General features: G+C 34.6%; 3 protein-coding genes across 6 annotated transcripts; 2 read left to right on the top strand and 1 right to left on the bottom strand.

Moving 5' to 3' along the window:
• The first annotated feature begins 1,516 nt into the window (after positions 1–1,516).
• On the top strand, positions 1,517–6,663 carry LOC122581369 (dolichol kinase EVAN). The gene is made up of 14 exons (XM_043753589.1): positions 1,517–1,914; positions 2,659–2,771; positions 3,093–3,299; positions 3,445–3,549; positions 3,632–3,702; positions 3,980–4,060; positions 4,230–4,444; positions 4,605–4,794; positions 5,223–5,288; positions 5,425–5,513; positions 5,607–5,721; positions 5,838–5,889; positions 5,965–6,065; positions 6,434–6,663. Exons 1-14 carry the CDS (start codon positions 1,703–1,705, stop codon positions 6,545–6,547), a joined length of 1,731 nt encoding a protein of 576 aa, XP_043609524.1. The 5' UTR covers positions 1,517–1,702; the 3' UTR covers positions 6,548–6,663.
• A 2,366-nt stretch (positions 6,664–9,029) lies between these two features.
• On the top strand, positions 9,030–9,790 carry LOC122583893 (auxin-responsive protein SAUR50-like). The gene has a single exon (XM_043756266.1). The coding sequence runs from the start codon at positions 9,059–9,061 to the stop codon at positions 9,452–9,454; it is 396 nt and encodes a 131-aa protein (XP_043612201.1). The 5' UTR covers positions 9,030–9,058; the 3' UTR covers positions 9,455–9,790.
• Positions 9,791–13,413: 3,623 nt separating this feature from the next.
• On the bottom strand, positions 13,414–19,800 carry LOC122581984 (ABC transporter F family member 1-like). Of its 4 annotated transcripts, none has more exons than XM_043754319.1 (6): positions 19,749–19,800; positions 19,433–19,654; positions 16,514–16,587; positions 15,795–16,005; positions 15,078–15,312; positions 13,414–14,992 (listed from the first exon to the last, which is right to left on the bottom strand). In XM_043754319.1, the coding sequence occupies exons 2-6, from the start codon at positions 19,640–19,642 to the stop codon at positions 13,935–13,937; spliced, it is 1,788 nt and encodes a 595-aa protein (XP_043610254.1). In that variant the 5' UTR covers positions 19,643–19,654; positions 19,749–19,800; the 3' UTR covers positions 13,414–13,934. The 4 variants fall into 4 exon arrangements, with proteins under 4 accessions (XP_043610254.1, XP_043610253.1, XP_043610255.1 ...); XM_043754318.1 differs by having other exon boundaries at positions 19,433–19,668; positions 19,749–19,797; XM_043754320.1 differs by having other exon boundaries at positions 19,433–19,648; positions 19,749–19,791.
• Between the last annotated feature and the right edge of the window lie 584 nt (positions 19,801–20,384).

Below are 20,384 nucleotides of genomic sequence, written 5' to 3' on the forward strand. Positions count from 1 at the left end.
GATACGTATATAGATTACTCATTACTTAACCCAAAACATTGGCCAAATGATATAATAATCATTTTTCAACCACTCTTATCAATAACTATAAACTAATAATATAATTAAGATTTGATATGTTGTTACTGATATATGTTAATCAATTTTAGGCTAATTAGTGTAGATAGATTAACTTTATTGATCAATTTCGTCAGTAACGTCATATAGATTTGACGGTGTGAAATGAACGCCTATTTGAATTTGTTATAATCTAAGGGGCAGAAGCGAAAAACTCTAAAAGAACGGGTGTCCGGGGATAGCACCGCTGGTACTGGAGTCTAAGGGGCAAAACCCTTGAATTGAAGTATATTACATATAAATATACAATGATGAGTGAAATTAGTTACACGCTATGATAATTCATATAATTTATTTACATTTTGAAGTACTGACTATTGAGTCCTTATTTATACAGGTTTGATAATACAAAATTTCCCCCATCTATTAGACATAATTATAACCCTCATAGTTTTCGTGAACACTTATATTGTCGTATGTATCCACTGATTAATTTTTATAACCGACGCTTTGTAATTTAGTAATCATATTTTTGAAGACTATAATAAGCAAAATGATATGTAGAATTTAAATTTATTCAGATAGTATGAAAGTGATAGATAAAGTGTGAAAAGTATGAGACCACAGTCATCCCGTTCCTTTTCATCATACGTGTGATACTGTTAGATACAGAGAGAAAGACAAGTGAGGAATAGATGGTGCCAAGCCTCCCCTGTGACTCCCGAATAGGTGCAAACACACTGAATTTTTAATAGTCCTTTCAAAGAATTCTATATATAATATGACCCCTTCCAATGATACGAAAAAATCGTATGTGGGCTCCATAGGCTAGAGCAACATGTTTTCACATGGTATCGTGTTGCAAGAATTTTATTGTATATATTCATCTAAAACTTAACATTGATTTTGATGTGTACATTAACAGCCCAAAAAAAGTTTGAAATATATTTAATATATTTACTAGTCATAACTAATAAATATAGATATATAATAAAGTTAATTATATTTGGTTCGATTCGGTTCGACTTTTTGGTCTTTTTTTGACATGTAAAATCAAAACCCAAACCAATCCTTCGATTTTTGAAAAACCAAAATCAAACAGTTTGATTATGGTTTTGGTGGTTCAGTTTTGATTTTTTTTTTTTTTCCATTCTTCAATTTTTCTGTTCGCTTTTTTCTAACCATACTTTGAAATACGTTAAATTCTTTTATTTTTAAACATATCTTCACTAATTCTTTTATATCAATAAACTTTACATCCGTTACTAATTTCCCTACACCATTCGATGCTGCCACAAGTCATGGACACTACCAGTATCCGTCACCACCCCATCGTCACGGTAACAACCTCATATTGTGGTAATATTAATAATCCCAAGTCGTAACCGAGTTAGTTGACCCACTACTATTAAAAATAAAATAAAAAAGACCAACGACCTATCCCCTTATTATTTCCACCCCCAAATCTTGTTTTTTTTTCTCCCTCGCTTTCTCTCAATTGCAAACTCCAATTCAATCAAAATGCAAATTTATTTATTTTTTTCCAATTCAATTCAATCCAAATCATAAACCCCTAATTTTTTAAGCCCTTGTTTCATCAAAAAAAAAAAAAAAAACACTAAAGTTGGTTAACAAAGAGACAGCCATGGTGGTGGCTGGTTCATCAACATCATGGTTATTAAACGGTGAAAGGGCTGTCGTTTTGCTCTTTGTTTCCGCCATTCTATACTCTGCCACATCATCATCAGTTGTATCTATATCTATTGTATATGAAAGTTTATCTTTTTTAATTATTACTGTTTTTGCCTTATTTGTTGAGATCTCAGTTGAATCTTCCCACTTACATTTCAACACCAGGTAATCTTTATCATCTCTCTATTTGTTTATATATATATATATATATATATTGTGATTATGAAATGGCCCTTGTTCCTAAAATTTGAAGTTGGTAGTGGGTTAACTTTGATAATTGGTAACAGGGAAAAGTGTATGAAAAGTAATAAACTTGTGGCGTTTTGCTATAAAAACTTGCATAATTTAAAGTTGACACGTCAGCGGCCACATCGTTATAACGAATACCACTTTAGCAGTTTCCAAGGTACAAGAGGCTACATGCATAGGGTCCGAGAGTTCGATACATACAATAGCAAAACGTGACAAGTTTATTACTTTTTTATGCAACTATCTCTATGATTTATTTTAGCTTAGGGTTAAGTATCTCGAAATGTAACTGACTATAATCAAATGTCTCTATTAAGAATGAACTAAAGTTATGGGCATTTTATGTTGACAACTTGGTAAATTGTCTAAATCATGTAATATGGTATACGTGGCAACCCATATGAGCTGCCACGTGCAAGTTGTTGATTGGTCGGTTACATGATTTGAACATTTTTATTAAGTTCTTAACACACAATATTAGTTGGTTACCACTATAGAGGTTTGATCATATTTAGTTACATTTCGACGCACTTAGCCCTTTAGCTTAAGAAGAAGATAAAAGGAAAAAAAAAAAAGAAAGAAAGAAAGATAACTTAAGTAATTCTCAGTTTTTTTGTGAAACTTAATTTTGAAAGTTTTTATTTGGGTTTGTGATTTTAGACCAGGTGCTTCATCAGGGATTCTTTTGGGGGCAGTTACCCTTCCCGGTCTTGCAGTTTCGAAGTTAATACAGTTATCGAGAGCTTTCTTGGCGAATGAAGTAGGCATTGAAGGTATATTGTAACTCCAACATATATATATGTGTATGTGTGTGTGTTTGTGTGTGGCATATCGAAAATTTAAATGGCTAATACGCTCATTAATACCAACTTATGAGCCTATGAACTTGAGTTAAATGCTTATACTCGTATAAGCCAAGAACGTCAAGTATATAAAATTGAGCATAATGGCATTACAAATTTTCATTAAGCCAAAAAGCCCAAAAATATGCTTCTCGTATCTTTAAAAAATATAAGTAGACTATATTTAATGGAGTTGTTGTTCACATTAGGTATTGTTTTGCAAATTCATACATGATTTTTTTATGTGTGCAGATGTTGAATATGTACGATTTCAATATTGGGCAACTTCTACAAGTTGCCTATGTGTTCTGGTTTTCCTTAGCTTTATTTGTCGACATCAATCTGATAAGACAAAGCCAGCTTCTTTTTATAGTGGTTGGAACATGAAACTAAGTATTAGTTCCATAGCCTTGTTTACAACCATGTGCTACCTGTCTTTTTCTGCAAAGTCTTCCAGTGGTAGGTTTTTAAACTTATTTTATATCTCAAGATTTAGTCTTTTGTGTTTTAGCTAGTATTTATGTTGAAGCGTGCCTTTTATTACTCAAAGTTATTGAGAAGTTGCTAAAATGGAAATTTGCACTTGGTTTTACTCATCTTGCAGGACCATACATAGTGTTTACTTTGTTGTGGATTGTCTGTCATGGATTAGCAGCTGTGAAATTCATTCAGCATGTACTCCACACTTTTCCAGCATGTGTTTCATTTGGTATGTCCTTCATGATCTTTCTTTTTCATTTTTAGTCATGGTTTTGTCACAATCTGATTGTACGTTGCTGAATTTGTTTTAGGGGAGGCACTTTTGGTTACAGCTGGATTTGTTGTATATTTTGGAGACATGTTTGCATTTACTATAGCAAAGGTACTATTACTTTACATGTTTTATAGTCACTCTTTTTTGGCACATTGTCGGTGTAATAGAAAGTCTCATGTGTTGCTCTTATATCAACATAGAATCCCATGTGATTCCATCCAACTATGCACATCTACAGAATCCATTTTTTTGGGGGTTTATAAAATAAAAATAATTGTCATCCAAGAGCCATTTGTAAAGGGAAACTAACAATTTATTTACGTAATAACCATATCTATTGGTGAGATGCCATATTATAGGTTGACGCTGAATTGTGTGTGAACAGATTAGCAAGTACCTTGTATCTTATGGGTTAACTGCTGTCTCGTATGGGGCAGAAAGAAGTGAGATAAGCATTATCATTCAGGTATGTTTGTTAAATTGCTCCATAAAACACTAATACTACTTATGTTATTGTATTTCAACTCCTTCAAAGTTTAATTGGATATTGTTTCACGGTTTTAAAGCCTGGCTACTTTAATGCCACATGCCGTACTCTATAACTTTTGGCTCTAAGTGTGTTATCTTGTGTGCAGGGAATGCTTCTTGGCCTTCTTCTTTCTCCATTGTTGTTCAAATTCATCCTTCAAAGATGGGAAGTATATAGCAACTCGGAAAATTCTGAAGTCATAGGACATCATGAGCGTGGACGATCTGTTATATTTTATGGCTCCCTAGCATTTATTTTATTAGCAATTGTTCCATTGTGGATGCAGTTTGTCCAAAATTTCTCTGTTCATCCCTTTTTATGGTACTGCTCAGCTCTATCGCTTAATTTCAATTTGAATATCTTTTATCCTTGCCCGTGGCCATTGCAAAAGATTGTGACAACTATTATGTGGTCATATAAATGTAATATGGAGCTTTTTGATTTATTAGCGTCCCTTACGCCAACTAATTCTTCTCGTCAGGGTGTTAGAGTTTGTTTTCTCTGAACCACATAAAAGGCTTTCTTTGTGTGTGTACTGGGTTGCCGTTATATGTGCATCCGTGCTGCGCTTTTACAATATCTCCAAGAACAGTAAGATTGAGCGAATTCTTCTCCGAAAATACTACCATCTGGTTGCAGTCTTAATGTTTGTGCCTGCACTTATCTTCCAGGTGATATGCATGTCCAAGCTTGGATTAATGCTTCTCTTTAGAGGTGGCAAAATAGGCAGGTTGGGTAAAACCGTAACAGGTCAACACCGATTTAGGTGGAAACAGTTTTAGTTGGGTTGGGTTGACTTGAAACACTTATGCCCACATTAAAATCTGATATATGTGTGATCTAATAATATTAAAAAAATTTCATATCTTGAAAAAAAAACTTGGGTCTACATTCGAGTCATCTGACCTCTTTTTCAGGTAGTAGTTTTCATTTTAACTTTTTGACCGTTTAGCTTTAAAACATAACCTGAATTGACCCGTTCCTTAGCATATGGATCAAAATTGCCACTTCTATCCCGCCTTTAGGTTGACCATATCTTGTTTGTTTGACTTTCTAGCTAACGCACCTAAATTTTGCATTTCTCTGTTTTTGTTTTCAGCCAGCGTTTTTGAACTTGGCTTTCGGTGCAGCTTTGGGGGTTTTTTTAGTGCTTGAAATTATTAGAGTAAAATTTCCTCTTAAAACTTGCTTTTGATGTTCTTAGTTGTTTTTTTAAAAGTTTTTTAGTTTTAAATTTCATTGTGGATCATATCATGTTGTATATATTGTTTGGTTGCATAGATAACATTGTTCATTGGCAGGTATGGAGAATTCGGCCCCTGGGACCAATTGTACATCAATTTATGAATGCCTTCACTGATCATCGTGACTCTGATCATCTTATAGTCAGGTGTTTATTATGTTCTTTCCTTTATTTCTAAATTGCATATAGCTTAATGTCAAAAAGCAGCATTTACTTAATGCTATGCATGTCTTTATGCAGCCACTTTTCACTTCTTTTGGGATGTGCGTTGCCTATTTGGATGTCTTCTGGTTTCAATGATCGGCCTCTAGCTCCTTTTGCTGGAATTCTGAGTCTTGGAATTGGAGATACCATGGTGAGGATGTATTTTTAAATAACATAAAAACATTAATTTAGATTAGAATATATTAAGTTATACTAAAATAGCATCATTGACTAGTGATCTAATGGATATTATAAACCTTTTTCTAGGCATCTATGGTTGGCTACAAATATGGAGTTCTGCGGTGGAGTAAAACAGGCAGTGAGTAATATCTTATTCTGGTTGGTAACTGATGTTCCCCTTCATCACCCACTAAAAAGAGCTTTGTATGTGTAGAGAAAACCGTTGAGGGAACCGCTGCTGGCATCACATCGGTCCTGGCCGCTTGCTCTGCTTTGCTTCCACTATTAGCAGCCACTGGAAACATGTTCACTCAGGTCTCTCTCTCTCTCTCTGTGTGTGTGTGTGTGTGTATCTACTCTATAATTATGAGAGGTGGCATGATGGATGGTTCAGGTAACTGGTTCGGGTCAAAATGTGCTGGTCTTGGCTGTGCCTTAAAATATTACTACATTAATAATTAAAATCATAGAATAAATACAATCTAGGTGGTTGCATAGACATAGTCTGCTACTTTTAACCCGTTTACATGTTTCCTTATTAAGCTAAACCCAAATTGTCCCATAAGTAAGTAAATGGGTCAAAGTTGACCCATCTGCCATCTATCATGTGTTCGTGTTTGCACGTACACAAACTCATATATAGATGCATTCTTGGCCTGACTCTTCATCACATACTGGTGCAGCACTGGTTATCTCTTCTGTTGGCGGTCACAGTGAGTGGTTTGCTGGAGGCGTACACCGCACAGCTTGACAATGCATTCATACCCCTTGTTTTTTACAGCCTTCTATGCTTGTAAATACTTTTAACAAAAGTTAGCATTAGGAAAACCCTTTTTGTACTCTTGGAATTCAATATACATATAAATAGAAAGCAGTAGATAAGTTCCCAAATAGCTAAAAAAAATTAACTGCAGATCTTACTGAACTATGAGCATGCTCTAATTTACGTATTACTTATTTTTTTCACCAAGTAAAAATGTGTTTACTTTCTGTTTCGATTGCCTTTTGTTTGTTGGTCGACTTGCTCGGTTGATCTTGTGATTGTTATTAACCTCCTATAAAGTTAACATTTCATGAGGGGACCAATTGATCAATCAACCGTCTCAAAGCATTTGTTGTTGTACATACTAACGACTCTACCTTAATCGATCAACCAATCAGAAACCCGATGTGACATAAAGGAATTCAAATATTCAATACAAAGATCTTTCTGCCGATTTCAATAACTGCATTACAACAATGTTTACGTGGAGAAATATGCATCAACTATTCATATCCTTGACATCCCTTGGTACTAAATTTGATACTTTTTTTACCCTCCTTAATATAGTGTATGGATCGTCTAGTGTCAAGAACACAATCTATGCTAAAACTTAATCATATATAACTAAATAACATCATTGTTGCATCAGTAAAATCACATCCTTTTCTCATTTTTATATAACCAAAAACGTTTTTAAAAAAATAATGGCAAAATTTACATAAACAAAAGACAGGACTGACTAGCAATAAACGAGGTGGTTGTCTTGTCTTAGATTAACTCGACATCACACAAAGTAATAAATAAAAAATGATATATATCATTGAACACTCTTAATCAGTCACACTTGCTACTCACTGGCATTGTTTCTGGGCCTTCTGGTGCACTTTTTTATATATATATTATGAAGTCCAGGTATTTTGTATATGTACTATTAGTACCCCATACTCAATATTTATTGAAGGTACAACTTCAAACACTCAAGGTACAACACTTCAGTTGTGTTGTGATTATCAGTGTGTGCTGGTCAGGCCCTGCTGCCTTGAGCTTTTAGTCATGCCAAGGTCCCATTGTCCCTGAAAACTCTCATGGGAGTGTTTTGTGCCCTTCATAGTTATCGGATAATGAACGATGCTTTAAACTAGAAGTGATGATAGAAAATATCGAAAAAAGGACATGATTATGTGATCATACATCAACAGAAGATATCATCGTCTTGGTATGAAATCAAAGCCAAAATTACCATAAACTTTCAACAATTATGTCACCCCTTACAATAATGTACTTAATTGAGGTTGTACGGAAGCGAATAAGTATTTAGTACGTGCTTTAGAGTAATAGTAATGATATTGGTGAATTTGTTTTTTTAGATTGGCAAGGACGTACTTTTTACATAGCATGACAAACTTTTGGTGAGTGCGATTTTAGAAAAAACAAAATAAACTTTAAGCAACTGGTATATAGTGTGACTGACCGAATTCTGATTTGCATTATTTACATTAATTGCCATGTGCTTAGACTTATTAGGGGTGTCTGAAATCACAATTTTAAAATGGATTTTGTTTTTTTCAAAGCGTTTTGAAAAACATGTTTTTACTTGCTCTTTCGTAAAGAGAAAACGCAGATAATCACTTTTTCAGCCAAAAATTCTTTCAGATTATTTATGTTTTAATTACATAGGTAATAATCACATAATCATTTTAAAACAGAATTGAAAACACCCTCTTAGTATAGAAACTAGTAATCCAAAAGTCTTGATTTAGGGCCAGATGAAGGATTTTGGTTGAGACATTCAGGACTACTACAAACAGTTGTTTCTCATGTGCTGGCCCATCAACCATCGCGAGGTTTCTGTGGATGATCTGCAAACCTGGCGATTAAATCGGGATAAGAAAAAATGAGTATATGACCCTTTGAATTTTAAGCGGTTTTACACACTTTTATCATGCCGTCGTGGTTTCATGAGTTACCACATGTATGTCATGCTCCCGTTACATCTTGAGCTTTTGGACTAGTTGTTAGATCTACTACGTACGTACTATACGCCCGATAATATCTTCAAACTTGTGACCATGTATATATATATTATCACATACGGGGGAAGTGAATATGGGGTTGTCCCCCATCTAAGCTTAGATGAGAACCCCTCACAATTGGTTTTTTTAATCCATAAATATCATGGAGGCCCCATTATTTGTTTTAATACAAATAATGTTAAAATATTTGTGTGTGAGATCTAAGCTTAGATGGGGAAGAACCCCATATTCAATTTCCCATTACATATGTATACAACTATACATTATTATACATAGCAAATATATACAATATTGAAGATAAGTTGTAATATTTGTCAATAAAGTAGGCATAGAGGTGACTTCACCTTAACAGGGGCCCTTTGTGCTCAAAAGTACAAGCCTCATGCACATGCAAATGCTCACAATATTTTTCTCCCTCGCTCTCTATCGGTGTATATAAGGATACAAAAGTCTAGAAATAGTGCATAGCAAACAAAGGGTACGTATTCGATACAAAAGTGTAGAAAACTAAAATGGCAAAGATGAGTAGTAGTAGTAATAAGAAAAACAATGGCATTTTGAAGCTTAAGGAGAGGCTGCAAAAGGGTCTTTTCTTGGCCAAGAAAAGACCAGATTCGTATACGGACCAAGAAATGGTCCCAAAAGACGTGAAAGAAGGTCATTTTGCAGTTATAGCGTCCGATGAATATGTTGAAAGGAGATTTGTTGTTCCTATCACGTACCTCCGCCATCCTTCATTTCTAAGACTCTTGGAGAAAGCTGCGGAAGAGTATGGGTTCGACCATGAAGGTGCACTTATGATACCTTGTAGACCGAGTGAGCTAGAGTGGTTGCTGGAAGAACAAATTGGGTCTTCTCAAGATGGTGAAAATTGGGTTTCTTACAAAACAATGGTCGAAAGTTGTTGAAAACATGAACATATTATTTTCATAAATCTAAGAATTGAAGCTTTTTCTGTTCTTTTTCGATTGTTCGTTATTGGTACGTCTATACGTGAATCCTTAACAAATGGAATCAAAGGGTTTTTTGGTGCCACTATAAGTCTTGTTAACCATGTACGTGGAGTATGAGTTTTCATTGGGTTATATGTATCGCCGATGAATAGAGATTGCATATAGTTCATGGTCACTATTGTGCCTTGCTACTAGGCCATTATGTGTGAAGGAAGATTTTATCTAATGATCTTTTAATTACTGTTCTGGAAAATATTTAGGATTATATCTGGTTTTGGCTACATGATTGGGGAGAAGTTAATTTTTTAGAGATTTTAGCATTGCTAAAAAGTTTTTATTAAATAAAAAGTTACGTTTAGTTAGAAGAGCTTAAAGTTTTTGATTTGAATAAAAAACTTCTAATCTAAAAGTTCCATAAACAAACTTCTAGTTTATAGTAGGTGCAAATTCTAACATCACCGCACAGCCTGCTTTGTTTTCTCACTGCTTGCTCGCGGAACGGCATACCGAAAAAAGAGAGGATTTTAATCAATAATGACTTAAAGCCGTTGCGCTATAATCAAATGACGTACGCGTTAGTCTTCTCCTTAATTCAAGTAACTACCAACCAATTGAATTATTAATTATAAGTTTTATGTCAAATCTTATCATTTACATTTTTAGATACTTCCCCTTGGTTATTGTTTTGTCTACGTTCTATATGATTTTTATTATATGTGTTTTTGTTGAACCTGTATTTTTAGTTATCTAGGTCACTTGTTGCTATTTTCTCTTATTCTTTTGTTGTCGGGTGTACTTAATAGACAGTTTCTAGAGGACTAGGTGTGTAGGTTATCTTTGTCGTTTTGTGAGCGTTTTTGTGAGTAGACTAGGATTAGTTTAGCTTAGCTTAGCGGCCTAAGGTACTTTGCTCCGTAGGTTGTTTAGAAATAGTTTAATCCCCTTAGTTTTTAGTCAATACATATGTATAGGTATGTTTGTCCTGGCGGTTTACGTTCCTCCTGTTTGAGCTCCTTGTTGAAGACGTTGTTTATTATGTTTCTACATTTTATGTTGTTATTTGCGTACTATGGTTGCTAGAGTTTATGTACTGTGCTAAGGTATTGTTAGGCCGTACGTTTGCTACTCTTCTCTACTCTTAAGGTAGCCATACCCAACGGACCCAGCTGACAGGTATATCGTCTTATCATGTTCTCGATAGACATGTATAAAGACTCCCTTTATGGCTTTTACATCTTCTTGGCCGGAGGTCCTTATGGAAACAGTCTCTCTACCTTTGGGTAGAGGTAAGATTGTCTACAGCTCACATCTTCCATAACCGCTCAGAGATTGGATACAATTGTTGTTGTTCCTAAACATTAAATGTATTTATAAAATTATAGCTATCATTACAACCATAGCTACAAAATGCCAACTATTAATTAATTAGTTTGCCAAACATAAATGGCCGCGGATGGGTCGCTTTAAGATGAACATGAACCAGTTTAGTTTGTTACCTTCATAAGCAAAACTTTTTTTATTTGAAAACCCTAGCCGGCCATTAAATTTTGGTTTAACAGATTTAGATTAATTGATTATTAGGTATATTTTGGGTCCATTGTCAGTTAATCATCTATTAATACCTTCTAAGATCAGTACATGAAGAACCATGAGACAACAAAGGAAAAAGGTGACAAGAAGAACTCACTAACCTCACTTAAAAAAGCTATATATGGGGTTTTTAACGAATACGAGTATATACTAAAATTCTAAAATCAATATATGGAGAACCGTTAGACAAAAAGGGAAATTAGGAGACAAAAAGAGTTAAAGAACTCACTTAAAAAAAAAGAGAGATAATTCATGCGCGTTACAGCGGTGAGATGGTGGGGGTGATAGGTCAAGTCATAAAATATGATAGCCAAATACCTTAACCGTACGGGCTTCGCCCTCAGATTTAAAAATTCGTCGAAAGTATATCGAATGACATCTCTAATGAAATAACATGAAATTTTAAGTACACTCACACAATATACTTTTATAATTTATCGCTATACGGTTTTTGAGATAAAATATTTTAAATGAATTGGAGGAATAAAATGATTTATGGAAGAGAGAGGGAAAAAAATGAGTGGTTAATATTTGAGGAGGGATAAAAATGAATGGTTGAGATTTAAGGTATTATAAGTATATTATGTAAAGATGTTTAAATTAGTGAATAAAGAAGAATGATAATTTAGGTAGTTCAATTACTTAATTAAGATTTGAAAAAAAAAAGGCAAAATGCTTTATAAGATAGTAATGGAATAGAGAGAAAAAATGAGTGGTTGAGATTTGAGGAGAGAGAAAAATGAATGGTTGAGATTTAAGGGTATTATAGGCATATTAGGTAGAGATGTTTAAATTAGTAAATAAAAAAGAAAGGTAATTTAGATAGTTCAATTACTTTGAAAGAAAATACAAAATGCTTTATAAGATAGTACTAAGACTATTGACATTTTAACGAATATATATTTCAACACTCAAAATTTATTATATTTTTCTTATTAACACCAATTTGATGTTTAGTTTGATTTATTTAAGTGGTTCAATTATTTTGGTATAAAAGAACTAGAATCACTAATTATGCAAATTTCGTTAACAGTCCATTGGTTATGAGATTAGATAGGTTTTGGTTTGGTTAAAGCATCATCTAGCTTAGATCAAACCAAACATTTATCCATAACTAAACCATCAATTATAAAATTGGCTATTATTCTCCTTAATTTTAAAAAATCGTCCACCCCAAAAGAATCCGAAATTAACATATCTAAATCTTTATAACCTCCAAATTTCTCAATTTTCTTTTTGATAAATCCGAATTACCCCCTCCGTTATTTATTTATTTATATTATACCTAATATACATATAATACCCTTAATAAAATTATATACAACATACATCCGTCAATTATAAAAATAACTACAGTAACCTTTTACATTAATTACTTTTAGATTAATAACCCCACCGCCACCGCCCCCAACGCTGTAGCCATAACGCCGTATCGTGCGAATATTTGTCGATGTGTATTAAAACATTCAAATGATGGGTAAACATATACTGTAATTTGATTCTCGTGCCACTATATATTATAGTAGCAAACTTGAAATCAAGAATGAACTCGCAAATATCTAGACACACATTTCTGATGCCGACCTCTAAACAGTTCGTCACGTGGAAAAGGTTCATTCGTCCATAGCGTTCAATGATTTGACCCGAAAAGGCCAAATGGTGTATGATATCATAATTCACATTGAAATACTGCAACGTGTGAAAATGTACATGAAATTGAAAGTGGAAAGGTGTGGTTTTGCGTCCGATTGGCTTCAACGCTCAGCTAAAACAGGGACCCAATCAACCAAGTAAATCCAGTGGCCTCAACACATCAACGCTTTCAGTTGACACATCACCGACGATGATATTATACAACAATCATATACTTTTCATAGTTTGAAGTACACATTCCATCAAATATCTAAAACAAGCTTATACTTCACAATGTTTCAAAATACTATTTTCCTACGTCTCACCTACACTTAACATAATCTCCAATTCGTTTCCTATATTTTTTCTTACACAATAACTCAAATTTTCCTTGTCATCCCTTTCCATTAACATTATTACCACTTACGATGCTAAACTAATTACGAAAGGGTGTTTCAGTCTTGGGTGTCAAGTTTCGGTCTTGGGTGTCATCACTATGAGAACATCAAAGATCTTTTTCATCATAGTAGTATGGAAAATCATCAATTCTTCTAAAAAATAGCCTAAAAATCCTTCTAATATCATAAACATTTGACGTGCATAATCCACTTGTTATCTTTTCTTTTTGCATTTCCCTCAGATTTTTCCATGTGACATTATCTTATGATTAAGAGAATTTTTAAACTATTTGATTAAGAAGATTAATCATTCCTTAGTAAAATACCAAAACAACACTCGCTAGTAGCTGGGCAAAAAACAACCTTAGAGCCAATATGGACAGAGGCCCAACTCCAAACAGTTCAAACAAAAGATCCATACATCCAAATATTCAATCATAGGGTATCTCTAGACTATAGAATATAGATAGTCATCAACATGGATTCATAATGTTAAATGAAAGAGTAATGATATATACAAACTAATCTGATAAACCTGACTTTTGGTTTGTCATGTGTCAAGGATTGACAGATTCTTATGTTTTTCTCTTATATCTGAGAGTTTCCACTATGAACACCAGATTTTGAAGACACAGGCTTACCAAATTAATCATATTTATCATTCTTAAACGAAATATGATGTATTACTATAACTGACAGCAAAGGCAGAGGAGGAATGGTACTAATCAGTAAGGACCCCACCCATCGTTCTCGTGTGCCTCCCTTTCAGTTTGTATAAACGTCGATTTGACTGATTTAATGTATATATACGGCTCTTAGTCAGACAGACCAGCCTTGCTCCTCAAGTGCTCCTTAAAAGCCATAATATCACCTTGCCAACGAGTCACGGCTTGGTTCTCACACACCCAAATCTCCTGAGCCACCTGGTTAATGAGCCTGAAGTCATGGCTAACAAGCACCAAACCACCATCCCAATCATTCAACGCGTCAGCTAGCGAGTCAATTGTTTCTATATCCAGATGGTTAGTAGGTTCATCCAAAAGTAACATATGTGGTTGCCTATATGCTAACCACGAAAAGATCACTCGGCTCCTTTGACCGTCTGAAAGGTTCTTCATAGGCATCACTTGTGCTTTCCCTGTCAGACCAAACCGCCCAATGGCTGCCCGCATCTTCTCTTCCTCGTTTCCAGGATACTCGGTCATCATATAAGTCAAAGCCGACATTTCTAAGTCGAGCTTTTCCGCCAAGTGTTGGTGAAATTGAGCTATCCTCAAGTGATTGTGCCGTCTTACCATGCCATCAAGTGGAACCAACTCCCCAGTCATCAGTTTTAACAATGTGCTCTTACCAGCTCCATTGGGTCCCACCAATGCAACCCGTGAATCAAGATCAACTCCAAAGTCAAGATTCTTATAAATGAGGTTATCAGGTGTGTAACCAAAAGAAACTTCCACAAACTGTAGCACTGGTGGAGGAAGCTTACCCACATCAGTAAACCGGAAAACAAGAACTTTATCCCGAGTGACCTTTTCTGTAAGACCACCACGTTCCATTTTGGCCAGGGTCTTTTCCTTGCTCTGCGCCTGTCGGGCCAGCTTAGCCGACCCATGTCCAAACCGAGCAATGTACTCTTTCATTGAAGCAATCTGATCCTGCTCCCACTTATACTGTTTCATCTGGTTCTCTTCTAGTTCAGACCGCGTCTGAACATATTGGTCGAAATTCCCAGTGTACAACTTCAATTTCTTATTTTGCATATGGATTATGTTGGTGCACACGCCATTTAAAAAGTCTTGAGAGTGCGAGACCACCACCAGTATGCGTTCAAACTTCTTTAGGGTCTCCTCCAACCAGACACAAGCTTCTAAATCTGCAAAACAAATAACATAGTGGTTATTACGCGAATATAGCTCACACAAAATGATAAAATTAGTGTTTTAAAACCAAAAGCGAACCGAGATGATTTGTGGGTTCATCAAGCAACAAGATTGTGGGATTCATAAACAGAGCACGGGCCAAAGCAATCCGCATTCTCCAACCACCAGAAAAGTCGCGTGTTTTCTTTTCTTGCATATTCTTGTTGAAACCAAGACCATTAAGAATCTCCGCAGCACGCTTCTCAGCAGTAGATGCATCCATGGCCTCCAAACGTTCATAAACTCGTTCCAAAGCTTCTCCACCACCATCATCCTATATCCAAACAGAAGAATACTTTTTAAGGCTTTGCCAATATATAAACAGTGACAAGTAGAAACTGGCATAACGGACTGGTTGGATAGGTAAAATAAACATGTTCAGTACTGGCCCAAAACAGGTTATTGGGTCAATCCATAAATACATTGTGTCCATTTTAATAATAAGAACTTGACTATAATTTCGAGATTAATAGTATTTACCATGATGATCCAAAATTCCAAATCTAAATATAAAAACGACTTGGGAGGTTGCATGCTTTTCAAAAAACCTGGACCCACTTTCGACCTAATTAACCAATTAGACCTGTTCTCATTTTACCTAACTTCCTATATGTCCTGCTTGAAATAAATTACTATCCAAATAAACACATTTCATTAATAAATGGACAAACATTGCCACCGCTACAAGCAGGTAAATAGTTGTAACCCTTCTAAACAACATTTAAATATCAAGGGTGTCAAGGTTTGGATAAGAACCTGTCCAATCAATCGTTCAGCTTCTTCCTCCAATTTCAGCCTCTCTTCATCGCAATTCATCACAGCCTCAAGTGAGGACATATCAGAAGCTTCAATCTCTCTCGTAAGATGGAATATATCCATGTGCGCTGGAATGGGAAGCTCTCGCAGTCCAATTGCAGTAAGAAGTGTAGATTTACCGCAGCCATTTAATCCAAGCAATCCATATCGTCTAAAAGGTCAAGTGCATGTGTCAAACTACAGAAACTAAGGTGTCATATATGGGGTTGTTGACTAGTTTCTCAAAAGGTTACATAATTTGGTCAGATTTCTGCTTTGGTCAACTATCTTTATTTCCAACCATGGAAGATAACCAAGTTTCAAACATAAAAACAAAAAAGACAACCAACTTACCAAGCATCGACAGATCATCAATTTAGCATGGTAATCTGGTATTAGAAGTTCAAAACTTGAGGTTTTCCGTACAAAAGTTAGGGACCACCGACGATGTTAGCACGGTAATCTGATATTAGAAGTTCAAAACTTGAGGTTTTCCATACAAATAGGATGGACCATCGAAGGTCTTTTTTAATAAAAAATGCTTAACCAAAACAAATATCAGAACGACCTAGTTCACCTTTAAACGCAGTAACTCCCCAAACAAATTAAGTATAAGTACTTTAACAGCAAACATGTTAAGCAGAATTAATATTTTTCAACTAAATACAAATGTCACAGACCTCCCATAGTTGAGCTCCAGCTCTGAATCAACAATAAGATCGTGTCCATGGAAAGTAAGTGATAGAGACTCTATCTGTGCCCATAAATTTGAATGTAAGCGAGGTGAACAACTTAAGTAATTTGGAGTCCACAAATTACCATCAGAGTCATAGGAGAAGACAACGCACAACATTTCAGATGTTTCAAGAAAATAATTGCTTTTTACTACAGTCTTGAACAAAATTGTCAACACTCAGCAAAAAAGAGGTTAATAAAACCAGGCAACAGTTGTGGCAGAATACCCTGATAACATACCCATCAGCCTGGGCATTCGTCTAGGTGCCATCACAGCATCCAGTGTATACTATTCTTAACAAATGAAACAATGAAGAATCAACCAGAGTGTAGGAGATAAATTCTTGAATATACAAATACTATCAACAACAGTAACAATATCAGTGCGGTGTAACATGAGATTTCGGCCACTGAGCTTCAAAATATCTAACTAGGAGCCTGTGAAATTGGAAAATCGATGCTTTTTTCACCCACTAGAACACAAAAGTGTCATACTATAGGCCTATGTGGGTGAAGGTGCTTTGTTTTTTGTCAAATAACTAAACATGTCAAGTTTACCATTAAAATCAAGTAAAAGTTTAATGTATTAGAAATGTTTCATATAGTAATTGCAAAATTAAGGGTTAGCTACATGGGTTTTTTGAATTTATAAAATAAAATTACGTTGTGTTATAAAAATGGAAATGGCTTGATATAACTCTAACAATATACCAACCTTTTGAGTTACATCATGTTCATTTAATCTTCTCCACCAGACACCAACAGTTTCATGAAGATTTGATCTTCTTCACCAACTTTCCACCATTGATGCCTTGATGGTTTGCTTATATCCAACTACATCATACCACAAATAAAGGTTTATATCGAAGTTCCTTTAAAAACAGATTTGAGATCGAGCACATATTGATCAGAATGCGCCCAGATCTAACTTTAACAAAAACGTATAAGCATAATATAGATTTGAAACCAAACACAAACTGAACTCAGAATAGAATAAACTGGTCCATGATTGACCAAACTAGCATTTTCAATAGGAAAAATATTAATCATAACCATCTGATCAAAGATCGGACTTACAAACGGGGCAAATTGCCCAAAAAGGGGCAATTAATTTCTTTTTTCTCAATGAAGAGGTGACCTTTTCATGACAACAAAGGAAGTCTTCGATCATTTTGAAATAAATGAAGGGGTAAACGTCACCTCAACACTACGCAAGTGTGGTGGTGCTGGTTTACCCTTTATTTGTTCAATTTGATTAGTGACTCCTCTTAATGTTATGAGATAAAGGTTAATCCTGTATTGAGAAAAAGATCAATTGCCCCTTTTTGGCAATTTGCCCTATATAAAGGTCCATACATGCACATTAAATTAATAAAATCCCTTTTTTTGCACTTGGAAATTTAACATCTCACTAAGGACAATCTATCAGAAGTGTTTGACTAATATCTATGACTCAACCTTGAAGAAGCAGATCCATATCATCACTTCTTTCGTAATAATGACTGTAATAAATCTAGTTTGAATACCACAAAAAGAATGATGATGCAATTTTTATTGGTGATACATTAAAAAGACATTTATAAAATAGCGATGATGTTGATAAATACTGATTAATACACATCGAACGTGTCATAAATTGTGCTTGAGTATTCTTTATTTGGTGACAAAAGTTGTTCTGCATTTGGTAAAACAGGACATCCAGATCCAATGACCCAAACTACCAGCAAGAAACTAAAAAAAATCTGTCAGTGTAATTTCTTTTGTACAAGCCTGAAAAACATCCAACAGAAAACATAACCATGAAGTTACTCTACCCAGACAGAGATCTAACCACAATAGAACTTTAACAAAATTCCAACGCTCTCACGGATTAACCTTCCAACATTAGTAACTCTGTAACTCGCAGATTATCATTTCAAAACTTGTACTCAAGAAACCTCTAAAATAAACTGATATACACTTCCAAACAAACTACCTAAACATACTAAACGACAAACGCTATCTATTACTCTACGTCTCTATAAGTCTATCCTTCCCTATATAATCGTCCATCATGCATAAAATGAAGCAAGTATATATTGTTACTTTCGTGTTCTCTTGCTTTTTACAAAAAACGGTTACTTCTACTAACAAATAGTCTTACGGCACATCATTTATTTACCGCTTGTTCCACTATAACAACACTAGTTTCAGTTACAATACACAAAACTTAATCAATTATATCTTACCATTCTATGAGTATCCAACTATTTCGACACAACACGAAAGTGGATAATTATTTTGCGCCGAACATAGTAGATTCCACAAACTAAATTTTCTGGTATCAGTCACATCAAATAAGGGAACTTTCCCTAAATTTCACCTAACACAGTAACACTCAAAAATATTATAAACATACGAGCATGGTACCCGCGCAATGCGGCGGGGACGGCGGTTTTGTGTTGTCGGTGATGGTATTATTGGTGGTGGTGGCGATGGTGTAGGATTGTAGGTTGATGTAGAGGTGATGGTGAAAATATTTTAGAAGATAAGGGTTGAAGTATAAATTAATTCATTAAAAACATAAAACGTCCAAGGGCACTTTCGGTATTTCAAAGACAGAACTTTCTAAAACTAAAAATAGGCTTTTGCTTTATTAAATAGTAAAGATATACATACACACACATAAAATATATATATATATTAAAAAAAAAAACTAAATAAATTACATATCTTATCATACTGTGTCAATCTATCTATCTATCATTTCTAGTATAAAACTAATAAATCTGAAACTAATGAAATGATTATATATTTATATAGTACATATAGAAATAGATATAGATATAGATACAGATATAGATATAGATAATAGATATACTTACTCTAATATCTCTAGATAAAGGATGAGAGCAGAGAACACCAGTACACGTACGATCAGAAACCGTAAGCGAACCGATTCCGTCGGTCAGGTTTTCGGAACCGATCGCTGCGGCTTTCTTCGAAGCAGCAGCTGCGACTGCCTTAGCGCCTCGCTTAGCAGCAGCTGCAGCTTTCTTTTGTGCTGCTTTCTTCTTACTTGCATCAGAAACCATTCCTACCTATATCTGTATCTGTATCACTGTATGTATATGTGTATATAAATATAAATAAAGAAAATAACTGAAATTATATTATATATTAGATATATGTATATAATACCTTGATGGATAGATTTTGGGGAGATGAAAGGAAGGCTCTAGAAAGGAATTATTATTAAGAGGAATTGGTGAAGATGGAAAGAAAAAGTGTATATATATGCATGGTGTATGAGTGAGATAGTGACACGTGGCATAAAAATGTGACTAGAAAGTTGTAAAAGGAAAAAAGATGGTTTGAATATTGGATTTTACACTTTTGTTGGTTTCTTATCAATCGGTTTACGTAATTATATATTACTGGGTTTTTGACCCGCACGATATGCGATAGTTTTAAAATTGTTGTATTTACTCACACAAAATACGTTATAAATTTATAGGTTCAAATCTTGAGGGGCTAAGGTTTACTTCTACTAATTGTCGTGCCGTCTAACGGATTAATAGCAGGTTTTCATCCCTACGTGATTCCTTTAAAATTTGAATGACATCCTAACTAAAGGATGTAGGGCCAATAAGTGCGACAAACATGATTTGACCATTCGAACGTTAAAAAATTTTCAACATATATATATTTATGAAGTTTACTTTACAATATAAAAGTTTCATAAAAATATAAATAAGGTTCGCCTATTAAGAGAAAGAGAATGGAGAAAAACACTTGACCGATGGATAATGAATAGTATGAATACATTGAAGAAGT

The sequence above is a fragment of the Erigeron canadensis genome, chromosome 9 (genome assembly GCF_010389155.1).
Source record: "Erigeron canadensis isolate Cc75 chromosome 9, C_canadensis_v1, whole genome shotgun sequence".
NCBI classification, from domain to species: Eukaryota; Viridiplantae; Streptophyta; class Magnoliopsida; order Asterales; family Asteraceae; genus Erigeron; species Erigeron canadensis.

Bases quoted from the DNA above. Each gene is read 5' to 3' on its own strand.
- LOC122581984 (XM_043754319.1), bottom strand. From the start codon at position 19,642: ATGGTTTCTGATGCAAGTAAGAAGAAAGCAGCACAAAAGAAAGCTGCA. The intron at 16,006-16,513 runs GTCTGTGACATT...TTGACCTTTTAG, and splicing joins CTGGAGCTCAACTATGGGAG to ACGATATGGATTGCTTGGAT. The intron at 15,313-15,794 runs GTTCTTATCCAA...GTTTGGATATAG, and splicing joins CTGAACGATTGATTGGACAG to GATGATGGTGGTGGAGAAGC.
- LOC122583893 (XM_043756266.1), top strand. From the start codon at position 9,059: ATGGCAAAGATGAGTAGTAGTAGTAATAAGAAAAACAATGGCATTTTG.
- LOC122581369 (XM_043753589.1), top strand. From the start codon at position 1,703: ATGGTGGTGGCTGGTTCATCAACATCATGGTTATTAAACGGTGAAAGG. The intron at 3,300-3,444 runs GTAGGTTTTTAA...CTCATCTTGCAG, and splicing joins TTCTGCAAAGTCTTCCAGTG to GACCATACATAGTGTTTACT. The intron at 3,703-3,979 runs GTACTATTACTT...GTGTGTGAACAG, and splicing joins TTGCATTTACTATAGCAAAG to ATTAGCAAGTACCTTGTATC.